Genomic DNA, 15,038 nt, shown 5'->3' on the forward strand with positions numbered 1-15,038 from the left:
GCTGGATTCAATTAAGTGTTTCTGGATTCGTCATTCCAGTGATGCTGTGCCAGTATTCTTCTGGCAGGCTGGGCGCATTGGAACATGCTCCTCCAATGGACCTGTTGGGGTTGAAAGTATTGGGCCGTTGGGTTTCTATTGGTTAAGGGGATGTCCTGACACGCAGACAGGGATCCTCCTGCACTATAAGAAGGGTACATCACGCTAGAGATACGGCAGGAGGGTTCTGTAAAGTCTGGAGTTATCATCACCTCTGTTTTATGCTTGCTGGGTAAAAGGCTGAGCTATTTTTCACAAGGAGTCTGCATGTCTAACATTTAGACATGCTCAGCTTTGTGGATACACGGATTTTGTTGCTGCTTGCAGTAACGACGTTCGTTGCAAGAGGCCAATATGAAGACGAATGTAAGTGCCCCTTTTAAATCTGACAATGTAATGTGTATGTTTGCTTGGAGGCTGCAGCCCAGTAAGATAAGGCATGCCAGATTCTTTCAGAAACCCTAAGTTCAAACTTATCAAAAAGTATAGCAGTGAAACAAGAATAATAAAAGTATAAAATCATATTTTGTGACCCGTTATAAATCCAGTAATTTGCAACGAAAAACCTTTCTAAACAAGTAATGCAATACAATAACAAATGATTCGTCAAACGCAGCTGTACCTTGCTTATTTCGTAAAATATATAGGTATATATTTGCTTTAAATTAATGTGTAAGTAAGTACTTAAAGATTTAGTCGCACAAACGTTGAAATTATGACGAAAAGTAGCGCGAGTGTAGCTAAGTTGCTTCGCATTGAAGGAATATTGCGGGCGTCAGTTTAAATTATTCTGTTTCATTGAGCCCAGATGATACCAGTCGCTAGCCTTTAGAAAGAAAAATAATCAAGAAATATGAAAATATCTATAGGGGCGGGGGACTTAATGTTAATTTATAGAAGTAAATGTTTTCCATGACAATGCTGGGCTGGGCAGAGAGAAGGTGGCGAGTATTTTGCGATGTCGCCACCTTGCGGTGGTCCTTCCACTTTAATACGGCGCTTTACCTCAGCCTTCTGTCGAGGCAGACTGTAGCAGAGACTAAAGTAGTCTATTTTAGAAAGAGTTTTTAAGGACATCTGTTTACAAGGTCCAAAGTACTAATTTCTCAAATGAGGAAATGTATGTTTTGCGCGAGTGGATTTTTTTATGCCTCCGCCCATCTGATGTGGTTACATTGCCCCTTGGAGCAAATATACAGCAACTGAGATGTATCCAGTTGAGAGGCAGCTTCTGAAGTTTGCGTTTCAAATAGTACTTAGGTTAAACCCAAAGAAGGCGTGGTCTCTTTGAGCGGACGAATTGGTGAGAATGTGGGAGAGATCAGCAGGTTTGACCATTGGTGGGAATGAGGGCACATCTGCAGAATCTCAGTACAGCTCCACTTTATCCATTCCCACAAGTAGCCAGACGCAGAACATATGTGATGATGTTTTTCTCGTTTATAACAAATGCGTTTCGGATCGTCTAACGTATTCGACAGATTGTATATTTATATATCATATATAATGTAATTTAATGTTTAATTATATTATGTATATATAAATATATATGCAGTATGTACATACACGCACACCTATACACACTGGCAATGGAATTAACTGAAACCAACCCAAGAACTTTGGAGCCTCCTACTGGTAATTCGAAGTAGGTGCCGATTTGGCCGTGGTGAAATCAGGGTTTGAGGAGGGGGAAGATGAGTCTTCTTCACGTCGCCAAAAGGAAAGTAATTAGTATAGTTACGACATAGATAGATAAATGCAACATTACAAATTTTGGATATTTCACAGGAAACATTTTTTCCCATTCTTGTTTTTAAGCAGATGAGGATCCCTCCCTAGGTGTTTGATGTGTTCATGCCTTACATTTCAACAGTGCAAGGAATTTCTTGCACTGCTTTATTTTGTGAGAGCGGTTCTAATTTTTAGCCCATCTTTATTTGTGGTACTATATTAATAGCTTTCTGGTGTGCAAGGTGGCTGGATAGCTTTGCACATCACAAAGTATTGTCACATTAAAGTGATGTTCACCTGCATCTAATGGAAGTGCAAAGCCTATCTGTGATTTCCAGAATATGCTTGACTTGTACTCCTGTAAGGGTAAATTATTAATCAAGTAATTTCTATCTATATGTAACATGACCGATGTTATAACCATCATGCATCCAGATAAATATGATGCAAACACTTTTTTTAATACCATCTGGCATTGTTACAAGTGTACAGTTTGATAGTCAAATATCACTCCCACCAACAAGCTAGCAGGAATACACAGTAAAATAGCAAGCAGATTGTGCTGTTCAGCTTTTTATGAATAACTTGGTTTCAGTACATTGAAAGCATTTGTATATATACATGATGACTTGTGGTTTGTGGCCACTTGCCATCATCTCCCTATTGCGGCAGGGCTAGGTAACGGTGTAGGGTGAATCAAAGTGCAGGAAATTAAAAGCAAGGAGGTGTGGAAACCTCAGCCTTGTTGGCCGTATTTGTGTGACAGCAGCCCTTCGTTCCTGATGATATCATCGGAGAGTCGGCAGGGTGGCTACCAGAGTCATGGGGGAGGAAATGTCGCCTGAGTGTCAACCTGATCCCAACACCACTAGCCTTAGCTGGTCCTCCAGACCACACACTTCTACATTCCCATTTTCTTCCGACTCATTAGACTATTATTAATGTTAATATATAACTGGACTCCAAACTTTTTTTATTCATTCATGGGATGTGGACATTGCTGGCAAGGCCAGCATTTATTGCTGACCTGAAATCTGATAAGATAATTAAACAGATTTGCATGTTTGTTTTTAATGTTTATAAGTACTATAAAGGAAGTGTGCTAATCTAATTAAACAATTAATAAAAATAATCAATGATTAAGTCATCCATTTAAAATGTCTTCACATTTCTATAATAAATATTTGATTATTAATGTACACTGACCAATATAAAATGTTTCCTTTACTAAAACTGGCATTTATGAAATAACTTTTTTTAAATTACCAACATTTTTTAAATGTCAACTGATTGTGTGCATTTCAGAAAGCAAAGGAATCTAGCGACAGTTTTAAAGTGAAGAGTTTTTAAACATTAAAAACAAACATGTAAATCATTTTAAACATTTAACTTATTTAGACCCATTAGATTCATGACCAAGATGGATATACACCATGTAATTAATTGGTGTTAAAGAATAGGAGCAGATAGGAATAATTATTTAAATAGATTCCAAAAAATAACTCTCTGCAAATTTGGTCCAAAACATGCTCGCTGACTGACACAGTGACAACAATGGACATCTGCTTCACTCCCCTTCAGCTGAAGATGAGTTTCTCTTCTAACTTACACAGGTTATCTCTATTCATGCCTGGTCTGGATCCTACATATAATAAGAACTAATAGGAATCTGTTTTACCACTATCCAGTTCAGATGAGGAAGGGGATAAATAAGTCATACTTTTAGCCACTAATTTCGGATTTAGCACCATGAGTTCCTAACGCAGTCAAAAGAACTATTACTGCATGTCCATTCCCTTTTAACTTTTTTCACAAGTTACATTGGGTAGTGTAGTGGGTTAGATATTGTATTTTTGTTCTTCAGGACCTAGGGTGAAATCCAGCCTAGCGTGATGGGATGAAAGTCTTTTAGCTTTAGTGGCAGTGAGGATTCTATGTGAACTGAGTTTGGACAGTCTCAACCTAGTTGTCAGGATGCAAGGAGAACAATTGTCATATTTTGCCAATAAATGGAAATCTTGCTCAGCGAAGTCACAAGCACAACTAGTTATAGGAAAGGGGTGTTCACTTCTGACTTTCTGGGTGTTGGGATTCAGCCATATTGTTGGGCAGAGTAAAGTTACTCTAAACCTGGCAATGATGTGCCTGATCTGTGAGAACTTGATGCCTGAAATGGGAAAGTGTTCCATTCCTCTATGAACACAAAATTCACCAAAAAATACATTATCAAATTAGTAAAAACATACTTATGATTATTACAATTATGAAGTGCAGCAATTATTATGAGTTAAATTTACTTTTGACCAAATAACAGCTCCAAGTTGAGACACAACGCAGTTCCACCAGGGTTTATTTATTACTGAAAAATATTTAAGGTCATAAATTTCCTGGCCAATGTAAGAGTAAGAAGGATTTTTTTATTTACTGAGCCTGAAGCTTCAGCTTCATTTTATAAATTTTGAAAAACATCACAGACAGCCTTTCAAATATTGGTGGAAGATTTTACTCTGTTTGCTATTTCTAGCAAAATCACAAATCAAGTGTAGAATGCCGTTACAATTTCCTACAAGTAGTGAACACAGGAAATATTCCCTCATTTTCACTATATCATTTAGTGAAAACTACTGTATACCACTGAATCAACCAGGAGAGTTTTACAACAGTTTACAGTGATGTTTTATATATGGCGCAACATGCATGCAGAATGTATTGTTAACTCTACAGTTACATATATGGAAAATTCATAACTAACATCTTATTTTCTGTTCTTTTTCTGCAGACGCATATGGAAGTGATGTAAGTGTTGACAGTCATTATGGTGCTACTCTTAGAAATTCCATTGTATTTTGATTTTGTCTAAAGATAATTAAGTAATTTTGTTTTCTCTTGCTTGTTGCAGGCTTACCAAGATGAATTAATGGTGCGTATAATGAATTTTTTTCTTTGTGTGGCTGTGCACTCTATAGCATGGGCTATTTCTACAAACTACTGAAATACAAATGCAGTGAGACAACCTTGAATAGTCTCAACCCACTCCCAGCACACACTTGCCCACACGTTAGTACTAATTGGACAAAGTTCCTCAGACACCATAAGAACATTCCACATGTCAGTTGGAAATTGCCACACTGTTCCAGTAAGAGGTGCTCTTCTGAGATTGTTGTTGAGACAGTTTATTGGGGGAAGTGCTGTGCTGCATCTGTACTGTAGTATGTCCAGTGCTCTATACGTAATTACAAAGGAATACAGTGCACCATTAAACAAATTTAAACCATTTTTAATTCAGTCTTTAATGCATGATATAAACAAAATATTTCATATCGATCCATGGGGCATGATTAATACCTTGCTCATGGTGCTCCATAGCTTATGTAATCTATGTCACTCATGAGTTACACAAGTCCATTCATGTGGGCATAAATAATATGCCATAAGTTTTTATATTTATTGTCTACATTGTGTTCCGCCAGCTTGATTAAAAGCAAAGATGCATCAAAAAATTAAATGACAAAAAATCAGCACACAATAATACAGTTTTCTCTTTAGACATGAGCATTGATGCCCAGCTAATGTTTAAGGTGCGCTGTGCGTGGGACGAGACAGCTGGAGTCCGTTTGTCACACTTCCCCTCCCCTCCCCCACAAGCAGAGCCACTCCACCTCTGCTTCCCATCTGTTATCCTTTTGAGAGCTGACCCATGGTATCAGCAGCACTGGAATTCTGTCCAATAAGCACAATGATGTAAAGTGCGATCTTTACATGCTTTCATTTGCTTATTTTTGTTCCTTCACATTTCCTGTGGAACCTCTCTCTGTGTGGGCAGCTGCCAACACACGTCCTTCTCCAGTCTTGATTGCAGGATGGTCTGAAGCACAGACTTGATTGTCTTGCAGGGGTTGCAAACCAACTGGATGATATCACTTTGCATCCGTGAAATAGAACTTGTTTAAAGACAGAGCTCTATCTAACAACATGGTTCAGAACTGACAAAACTCAACAAAAATGGTCCAATGAGACTCTGAAACAGAATTAAGATGATGAAACAAGCTGATGTGCTGCATGATCTTTCCCCATTCCTTCCTCCTTATGTTCTGGTGCAGTAAGCAAGCTCCAGTATCAAGCAGCCCTGATTAAGCATTTGGCTGCTGGGCTACTGTGAAGCAAGCATGCAAAGAACTACATTATCACACTTATCCTATTTGTCTATCTTTTACTTAGGCAGCTTTTCATTCTGTCACTTGTCACAGTATCTTCATACATTGACTGGGAGTGGCAATGGGCAAAGATGAAAAGGAAGATTGGAAGCAGCATTCTAATGTAAATGGTGTGTTTCTTTTTTAGGTGAAGGAAACAAGTCAGCAAAAAAAAATCTTGCATTGTCTCTGAATGACTTTCAACATTTAGCATTTTCAGTGTATATGCTGTTTCATTCTAAAATAATGATCGACCCTTGATTTTTTAAGTGTTTATGTTAAATCTCTTTCTCCAAGGCTCTCTGAGGAAATCCTTTACAAAACACTTTTGCATCTTCTGGTAATCTTGTAGGCTTTAGGTTATGTATCAGCCTTGGTTCAGTGGTACCACTTTTGTCTCCAAGTCAGAAAGTTGTAAGTTCAAGCCCCACTCCAGAGACTTGAGCACATGATCCAGGCTAGCACTTCAGTGCAGTACTGACGGAGTGTTGGACTATCAGAGGGGCCGTCTTTTGAATAATGTTAAACCTAGGCCCATCTGCCCTCTCAGGTGAATGCAAACGATTTCATGGCACTATTCAAAGAAAATCAGAGGAATTCCCCGGGTGTCCTGGCCAGCATTTATCGCACAACTATTATCACCAAAAATAGATTATCTGATCATTTATCTCATTGCTGTTTGTGGGACCTTAAGCTGCACAAATTGTCTGCCTTGTTCCCCTACATTACAACAATGACTACACTTTACTAAAATACTTAATTGGCTGGGAAGTGTTTTGGGATGTCCTGAGGTTATGAAAGGCACTATATAAATGCAAGTTCTTTTTTCCATTTTTCTTCTTAAACATATCTATAATAATAGGATTCAATCAGAAATAAGACTAGGGGAAGGATAATGGATCAATCTTGTAATCATTTGACAGTATCATGTAAACTGGAACTTTTGGAATTGTGTTACAGCTTTGTATATCTAACCTGATCCAAATATTTACATTTTTAGGGACCACAAGGACCCCCTGGCAATCGAGGTCCATCAGGAGACAGGGTATTTATGCTTTCATTTGATTCGTTTTCTTCAACCAGTGTTTTTTTTAATTAAAAAGTTGAATTTAACTTGTTTTAGAGAAAATGTTGTTCCCATAGAATATTTCCTAGTTTTGTTTTCTGTTGATAATATCAAATTGGTTTATGAACAGTCACATTGTGCTATATACTATATTAATTAAATTGTCAAACCTAAGCATTTCCATTTTTTCAATTATGCCTATGGTGCATAGTCACAATCTACGTTCTTTCTATCATAGGGTCCTCAAGGACAAGACGGTAGAGATGGAACACCAGGCAAGCCAGGCCGAGCCGGACAAGCTGGACAACCTGGCATAGTAAGTTATGAATGCAAAATTAGCTGATTCTATTCAGAGGAATGATAGCTTTTGAATTATGATCAGGTATTGGACCAATTATCTAGCCCAACCTCAGTTCCCATGACTTAATGCATATAATATAAATGGCACCAAGCAACAGTAAGCATTTTTTCCTAACCTCCCAATGTTCTCCCTTCTTCCAATAGCTGAAGGGGATCAGCAATAAGAAATATATTCAGTATATTCACTCTTTCAGTTTTTTTCCTGTACAGTCAGTTTAGTAAAATTACATTCTTTAAATCAAAACTTATCAATGACAAAAAAAAACTGGGATGCATTTACAATTGTCCAGTGCCTTATCCAGGCATCCACTCTTCTATCTTCTAGAGGTAGTGAGTGTCAGAGGATATTATACAAAGTGGCAGCATCACAGCCAAGCCCCACCCTGACTTCACCCAATATGCACACAGGCACAGAGTTTCAGCTGGGTGAGTCACAGGCCAGTGAAAAGGAACTGGAATCCTGTTTGATTTTTTTTCTCTTGCTTGACTCGCGGATGTTGAAACTAATTTGAGTGTTCCCTCATATTCACCTTAGCTGAGTTCAGTTAACTGCTCAACACAGGCCAAGGATTGAAACTGGGACTTTCCTTCTCCGTATGGCAACAATAAGGAAGGATTTTCAATCAACCCAGCATTTTTGTTTGATTTTGAGTGATAACAACTAAATATTTAAAGACTGACTAAAAGGAAAACAGGAAGAGTGAAGAGCTTAAGAATATAGTTTGATTTCTCTGTCCCTTCTCATTCCCTTACTCCCACTCATGCCCTCAGTTCCATTCGCAACTCCTCAGATAATGAAGCAGTCCAAGCCTGCATGCAGCAAGACCGGGACAACATTCAGGTTTGGGCTGATAAGTGGCAATAACATTCGCACCACACAAGTGCCAGGCAATGACCATCTCCAACAAGAGAGAGTCTAGGAACCTTCCCTTGACATTTAACAGGATTACCATCGCCGAATCCCCCGCAATCAACATCCTGGGGGTCACCATTGACCACAAACTTAACTGGATCAGCCACATAAATACTGTGGCTACAAGAGCAGGTCAGAGGCTGGGTATTCTGTGATGAGTGACTCACCTCCTGACTCCCCAAAGCCTTTCCACCATCTACAAGGCACAAGTCAGGAGTGTGATGGAATACTCTCCACTTCCCTGGATGAGTGCAGCCCCAACAACACACAGGAAGCTCAACACCATGAAGGACAAAGCAACCTGCTTGATTGGCACCCCATCCACCACCTTAAACATTCACTCTCTCCACCACTGGCGTACCGTGGCTGCAGTGTGTACCATCTACAAGATGCACTGCAGCAACTCGCCAAGGCTTCTTCGGCAGCACCTGCCAAACCCGCGACCTCTTCCACCTAGAAGGACAAGGGCCACAGGTGCATGGGAACACCACCGCAGCCAAGTTTCCCTCCAAGTCATACACCATCCTGACTTGGAAATATATCACTGTTCCTTCATTGTCGCTGGGTCAAAATCTTGGAACTCCCTCCCTAACAGCACTGTGGGAGTACCTTCACCTCACGGATGGCAGTGGTTCCAGAAGGCGGCTCACCACCACCTTCTCAAGGGCAATTAGGGATGAGCAATAAATGCTGGCCTTGCCAGCGATGCCGACATCCCATGATTGAATAAAAATAGAAGGCAACTGGTTCATAGGGAAGTTAGTTTTACCATGTATATGAAAGTGTTTTGTGTAGGTTGCTGTTATTTATGTTTCTGTTGTTGTTTCTAAAGATGTACGAACAGATATGCATGTGTTTACAATATTCTTCAATTAGTGTAGCCTTGGTGCTTTTATCATAACAAATATTTCCATGACTGCAAATAAGTTGATAATCAGTTGAGGCCTCTCCTAAAGTAATAACGTGTCTCTGTTTTTGTTTTCAGAGCTTTGCTGCTCAGTACTTTAAACGGGACGAAATGACACCAGGAATCATGGTATGCATTTACAGCCCCTTCTTCAATAATCCCACAACTGTAGGCTAAATTTCCTGATCCAGTTCTCCCAACAGGGAAGCCACACTTGAAGGGAGTATGGGGCCTAGGTAGAACTACAAGATTGTAGCTATGATTATCCAACTCATATTTCCTGCAAGTGTGGCTGCCTACTGGGATTGTGGAATCACAGAATTAGCCTTTATGTAATTTTGTATTTGAATGTTCTCATTTTTCGCACCAAATGTCCTGAAAATGAATCATGTATTATTTGAAAGCTACCATTAAAAAAATAACTGAAACCGCTCACCGCTTTTAAATGCTAGAGGATTGATTTTCATAAAAAAACTATTAGAAACACCAAGATGAATCTGTGAAACACCAGAATATAGCTGAATATGTGATCTTAAATCTTTGAAACTGTTACACTACCTTATTATTATAAAAGTTATAGTTGCCCCATATAGTATCTAGGAACATTATTGCTTCTCTGCCAGATGTTCTATATAACTAAGTCACTTTAAAATAACACCTTAAAGAACAAGGCCTAGAAATTCAGTGGCCTGCGCCACCAGTTTGCGCCCAAAGAGGGCACTCAGTGGCTTTAGCGCCACTGGCCACACCTCCCGCGATATTTAGCGGGGCGCTAATGGCGGCGTTAGCCTGTAGCGCTGTGCCGCCACCGATGACATCATCGGTGTGCGCAGCGCCCCGCTCCCGCCCCGATGACCATATTTGGTCGCGCCCGCCTCTTTAACGCCGGTCGCAAATCGCGACCGGTTCACAGGGCCTACCTGTGGCGGTAGTGGCGCTAGTTAAGGTGGAGGTGCGGGGCGGCTGCTTTTTCGGCGGACGCCTGCCAGCACCTCCGTCCCCGGCCTCCTAAACCCCCCCCCCCGCGGCATTGCCGGCTGCTTCCCGAGAGCCCGGCACTTCTCCTTGGTGCCGGGCTCATTTGCCGGCACTCGCGAGCGGGGATCGCGCTGTTGCAGGCACCTCCCCCTTAACAGTGGGAGGAAGGCCTGCAGTACCGCAGCGTGCCGTGCCGCAGCGTGTGGCGCTGCGGCCCTTAGCGCGCCGATATTCAGGGTGAGCGCCCCAAGCGGAGCGCGGGGAGCCTCGAGTAGCGGCCCGCTTCCGTTTGGGGCGCAGAAACTGAATATCGGGATGGCGCAAGTGGCTCTGCTCGCAGCGGTAATTCCGGCGCCCAGGCGAGCTTGGCACCCCAAACGGCGCCCAACTGAATTTTTAGCCCCAAGTGTACTGTAAGGGAACACTTTCAGTATGAAGTATTCCCCAAGCTATATTATTTCAAGGCCTGAAGAAAAGATCTTCCGCCTTGCAGGAGATACCATCATTTTTGTTGCTGCGTCTTCCTCACATGCACATCCACCATTTTGTTCTCCACTCATAATTGAGCTCCACTCTATGTAGCTGGTCCAATGAAATAGGTTACACGTGTCTCCAAGGACTGTTCCAGAGTATAATTCAGAATTTGAACCAGGTTGGATGCTAATTCAGTGGTACCTGAGCAAAGAAAATAATAGATTTTCTCATCTCAGGATACAAGAAGAAATCCAAATTGCAGGTCTCCATTGCCTGAAAATGTAATAATAAACTAAGTGTGAATTTATATTTTTTTGAAATTGTATGGGTGAGGAGAGTGTTTTGCTAAATCTCTCCAAGCACTTATAACACATCATATCCCATCATTCCTATTCCAAAATAAGACAGAAGACAGTGACCAATAAGAAATATATTGAGTATTTTCACTCCTTTTGTTTTCTCCAGTAAGGTCAGTTTAGTAAAATTACATAGTTTAAATCAAAACATGTCGATGAAGAAACTACTGGTAAAATAAAGATAAATAAGGTGAGTGTGAATGGAAGTATCTCATGTAACTTGACCCCTAATTGTTACCAGAAGATTTGCTTCTACTGTGATGGGCAACTCGAATTGCAACAGTGGAGGAACTTATGGTCATTATAACTATAGAACAGATGAGAAAGTTTTGATTTTTCACTTTAGTTCTATTTAGCATACATGTTCCTTTTGATATACACTTATCATTGTAAGCTTGGCTTAGTTGGTAGCTGCTTCTGTAGTGGGTTTGAGCCCCATTCCAGTATTTCAGCAAAAATCTAAGCTCACATTTGGTGCAGTACTGATGGAGTGTTACATTGTTGAAGGTGCTGTCCTTCAGGCGAGTCCCATCTGCTTGTTTCTTTGGTTCAGTCTAAATTCCATGGTACTATTTAAAGAAGAACAGAGAGCTCTTCCAGTGTTCCTCAACCAACACCACCAAAGATAGATTAACTGGTCATTCATCTCACTGCTGATTTTTGGAAGGATAATTGGCTGAGACTTTTACCCATATAAAAACTCACTGCACTTCAAAGTAATTCATTGTATGGCTCTTTGAGACACTTGCAAAACATGGTAAAACCCTATATAAATTCAAATCTTTATATTTACCTTTAATTCGTAGGGAATTAAATATATAAACATAGATTAAATTAATTGAAACATAAACCGGTTAAAATGCTATCAATTCAGTTATACTGATCACCTAAAGCCAGATTCACTTATAGTATAATATTTGTGGATTAGAGTTTTATTAAGTGGCCACCTGTTTATAAAGACTAAGCCTAAAACAGTCAAAAACGTAGCAGTACATGTAGATTATTTGTGAGTCATTATATCTTCAGTCACTCCAACCTTATCTGCCTTGTATTCATCTATAGAAACATAGAAACATAGAAGATAGGAGCAGGAGTAGGCCATACGGCCCCTCGAGCCTGCTCCGCCATTCAATGAGATCATGACTGATCATCCAAATTCAGTACCCTGTTCCTGCCTTCTCCCCATATCCCTTGATCCCTTTAGCCTTAAGAAATATATCCAACCCCTTCTTGAATATATTTAATGAACTGGCCACCACCGCCCTCTGTGGCAGAGAATTCCACAGGTTCACCACTCTCTGGGTGAAGAAATTCCTCCTCATCTCAGTCCTAAATGGCTTACCCCTTATCCTTAGACTATGACCCCTAGTTCTGGACTCCCCGGCCATCGGGAACATCCTTCCTGCATCTAGTCTGTCCAGGCCTGACAGAATTTTATAGGTTTCGATGAGATCCCCTCTCATTCTTCTAAACTCCAGTGAGTACAAGCCCAATTGACACAATCTCTCCTCTTAAGTCATTCCTGCCATCCCAGGTATCAGCCTGGTGAATCTTCGCTGCACTCCTTCCATGGCAAGAACATCCTTCCTCAGATAAGGTGACCAAAACTGCACACAATACTCAAGATGTGGTCTGACCAAGGCCCTGTACAACTGCAGCAAGACATCCTTGTTCCTGTACTCGAACCCTCTTGCTACGAAGGCCAACATACCATTTGCCTTCTTAACCGCCTGCTGCACCTGTATGTTTACCTTCAGCGACTGGTGCACAAGGACACCCAGGTCTCTTTGCATTTCCCCTTCTCCCAATCTATTGCCATTCAAATAATAATCTGCCTATACTGTGTTTATGTTTCCAAAGATTGTCTTTTTGCTTTAATACAGATTAGCATATTGTGTACTAATTCTGATATAATCTTTTTTTTTTAGGGACCAATGGGAATGAAAGGCCCACAAGGAGCTGCTGGTGCTCCTGTAAGTGTTACAACTTCTTGGTATTTTACTCTTGCCCATTTATAATTGAAACTATGCAACACATTGTACTACCTCCATTTGAAATGACCATGATTAAAATTTATTTTAGATACTTCAGACATGAATTACTTGAATCAAATGCATGTGTTCATTTTCAGGGTTCTCCCGGCCCCCGAGGACTTCCAGGCATTACAGGTGAAGGTGGTTCAACTGTAAGTACACTTCAAAGCAGAATTTTCATTTTGTGGCAAATTAAAGAATTTGTGAATCTTTTATTTCATATTGATTTTGATTTTCTTTTTGTCTTTTTATTCACTAGGGTCCATTGGGTCCTCGTGGTCCTCAAGGTTCACCTGGAAAACCTGGTGAAGATGTAAGTATACATTATGAAGAAGTGAAATATGAATCGTGACAGCATTTTAAATGTTAGCTCCTTGAATCACAACTACTTTATGCATCAATCAGATAATATCACTCGTTGATATGCTTCATATTGTACCTAGCAAAGGTAATATCTAGAGAAAATAAATTACTGTTATGTTCTGAATAATTGAAAGTAATGTCTACATACTAGAGCTGGGCATTTAGATAATTTTTACCTGCAAATTGAGAGCCTCACGCAGCCCCTCACTAAGATAGGAATTTGTCTGAATCCCTACTCCAAAATTGAGATAAGTGAATATGAAGGGAGAAAATATTTCTGAATCACCAGAGTTTAGGAATTAGTCCTATCACAATGATATTTTATATTGTAATAAACTACATATTTCAAAGAATTAATTAGTTGTCAAGACACCCCAGAGTTTTGGCTTGGAGATAGTTGCATTGGGTTTCTGTAACTTCTTGAGTTTCCTTTTCTCTTTAGTGCCAAAGCTTGCCCTGGAGTATAAGGCAAGGTCCAGATGATTCACAATGAGATAGTTTGAAAGTATTACCAACACTCACATAATTTTCCCCTTCTGTGATTGATGCTACTGTTGACAAGCATCTGACTTCTTAGAATCTGGTTATATACTTGCCATGATGGTCAGAATAAACAGCTTTGACTGTTAAATGCTAATGGAGTCCTATCCTTTGTGAAACAATTCTCCTGCTGTAGTTTTGTAGTTCTGGATGTTTCAAAATCAAGGACAATCTCATCCATTACTTCAAGGTTGCATGTTCTTTGGGCAGCCAACAACAAACAACTTGCCAACAAGTAAATCTAGTTCTTTTAATTCTTATCCAATTAAACAAATAATGTCACAGATATGCAACTGTGCACTAAATAACAATGCAATGTGTTTCGTAATGTAATATAATATTACAAGTATCGATTATTAAAATGCACAACATTAAGGATGAGAAAATTCTGGATTCAGTGTCCAATCATATGTACTAGGTGCCTATAGGGGACCTACATTAGTAGGTTTCTATGTATTTAGCGCCTTCTCAGAATTGGGCTAGATAAGCCCTCCATAGACATACTGACTACATTTGCCATCAGGCTTGTTTATTCAGGTGAAAGTTTGCTTATTGTTACACATTATAAAACAACATTAGTTTTCTGATATTTCATGATGTACAATAAAAAAAAACTATCCACTTAGTGAATAATTAATTACTTAATTTTAAGTTTTTATTTTTGCCATATTTGCCCATGTTTCTGAGGCAGTCTTCCCTCATGTTACCCCGACCAAGAGGATAGCTAGCCACCTGCTCCCAGTTCCTGTCAATGCCACTCTGTAACCAGTATAATATGAGTACTTGATGGATTCAAGTCAAATTTCCCATTGTGGGGGAACAACCTTAGTTCCTCTCTGCATCTCTGCATATGGGTCTGGGTGAGGTCAGAAATGACCCTGGGGCTAATCTGAGCCCTATCTGTCCAGAGTATGGTTTTAACAATCTAACCCATTCTGCCTCCAAAAAGATAAATACAACTGTTACTTGATCTGGAGGGCCAAGTATACATTGAATCTACCAGGTTTCTGTAAATGATGTTATCATTTTGGCACACTACTGAAAATCCATTCAACTATTGAATATTAAACTATTTGGAAGTGCCT

General features: G+C 39.9%; 1 protein-coding gene across 2 annotated transcripts in view; it reads left to right on the forward strand.

Moving 5' to 3' along the window:
- Nucleotides 1-205: 205 nt before the first annotated feature.
- The window catches only part of col1a2 (collagen, type I, alpha 2), a 57,736-nt gene continuing 42,903 nt past the window's right edge, over nucleotides 206-15,038 (forward strand). For both annotated transcript variants that reach the window (XM_085988293.1, XM_085988294.1), the window contains exons 1-9: nucleotides 206-405; nucleotides 4,550-4,566; nucleotides 4,670-4,690; nucleotides 6,964-7,008; nucleotides 7,268-7,345; nucleotides 9,288-9,338; nucleotides 12,946-12,990; nucleotides 13,149-13,202; nucleotides 13,310-13,363. In XM_085988293.1, the coding sequence (XP_085844419.1) occupies nucleotides 324-405; nucleotides 4,550-4,566; nucleotides 4,670-4,690; nucleotides 6,964-7,008; nucleotides 7,268-7,345; nucleotides 9,288-9,338; nucleotides 12,946-12,990; nucleotides 13,149-13,202; nucleotides 13,310-13,363 (447 nt within the window). In that variant the 5' untranslated portion in view covers nucleotides 206-323. The remainder of the gene's footprint in view (nucleotides 406-4,549; nucleotides 4,567-4,669; nucleotides 4,691-6,963; nucleotides 7,009-7,267; nucleotides 7,346-9,287; nucleotides 9,339-12,945; nucleotides 12,991-13,148; nucleotides 13,203-13,309; nucleotides 13,364-15,038) is intronic.

The sequence above is a fragment of the Somniosus microcephalus genome, chromosome 5 (assembly GCF_052327205.1).
Source record: "Somniosus microcephalus isolate GS21.2 chromosome 5, FLI_Smic_1.0, whole genome shotgun sequence".
Lineage (NCBI taxonomy): Eukaryota > Metazoa > Chordata > Chondrichthyes > Squaliformes > Somniosidae > Somniosus > Somniosus microcephalus.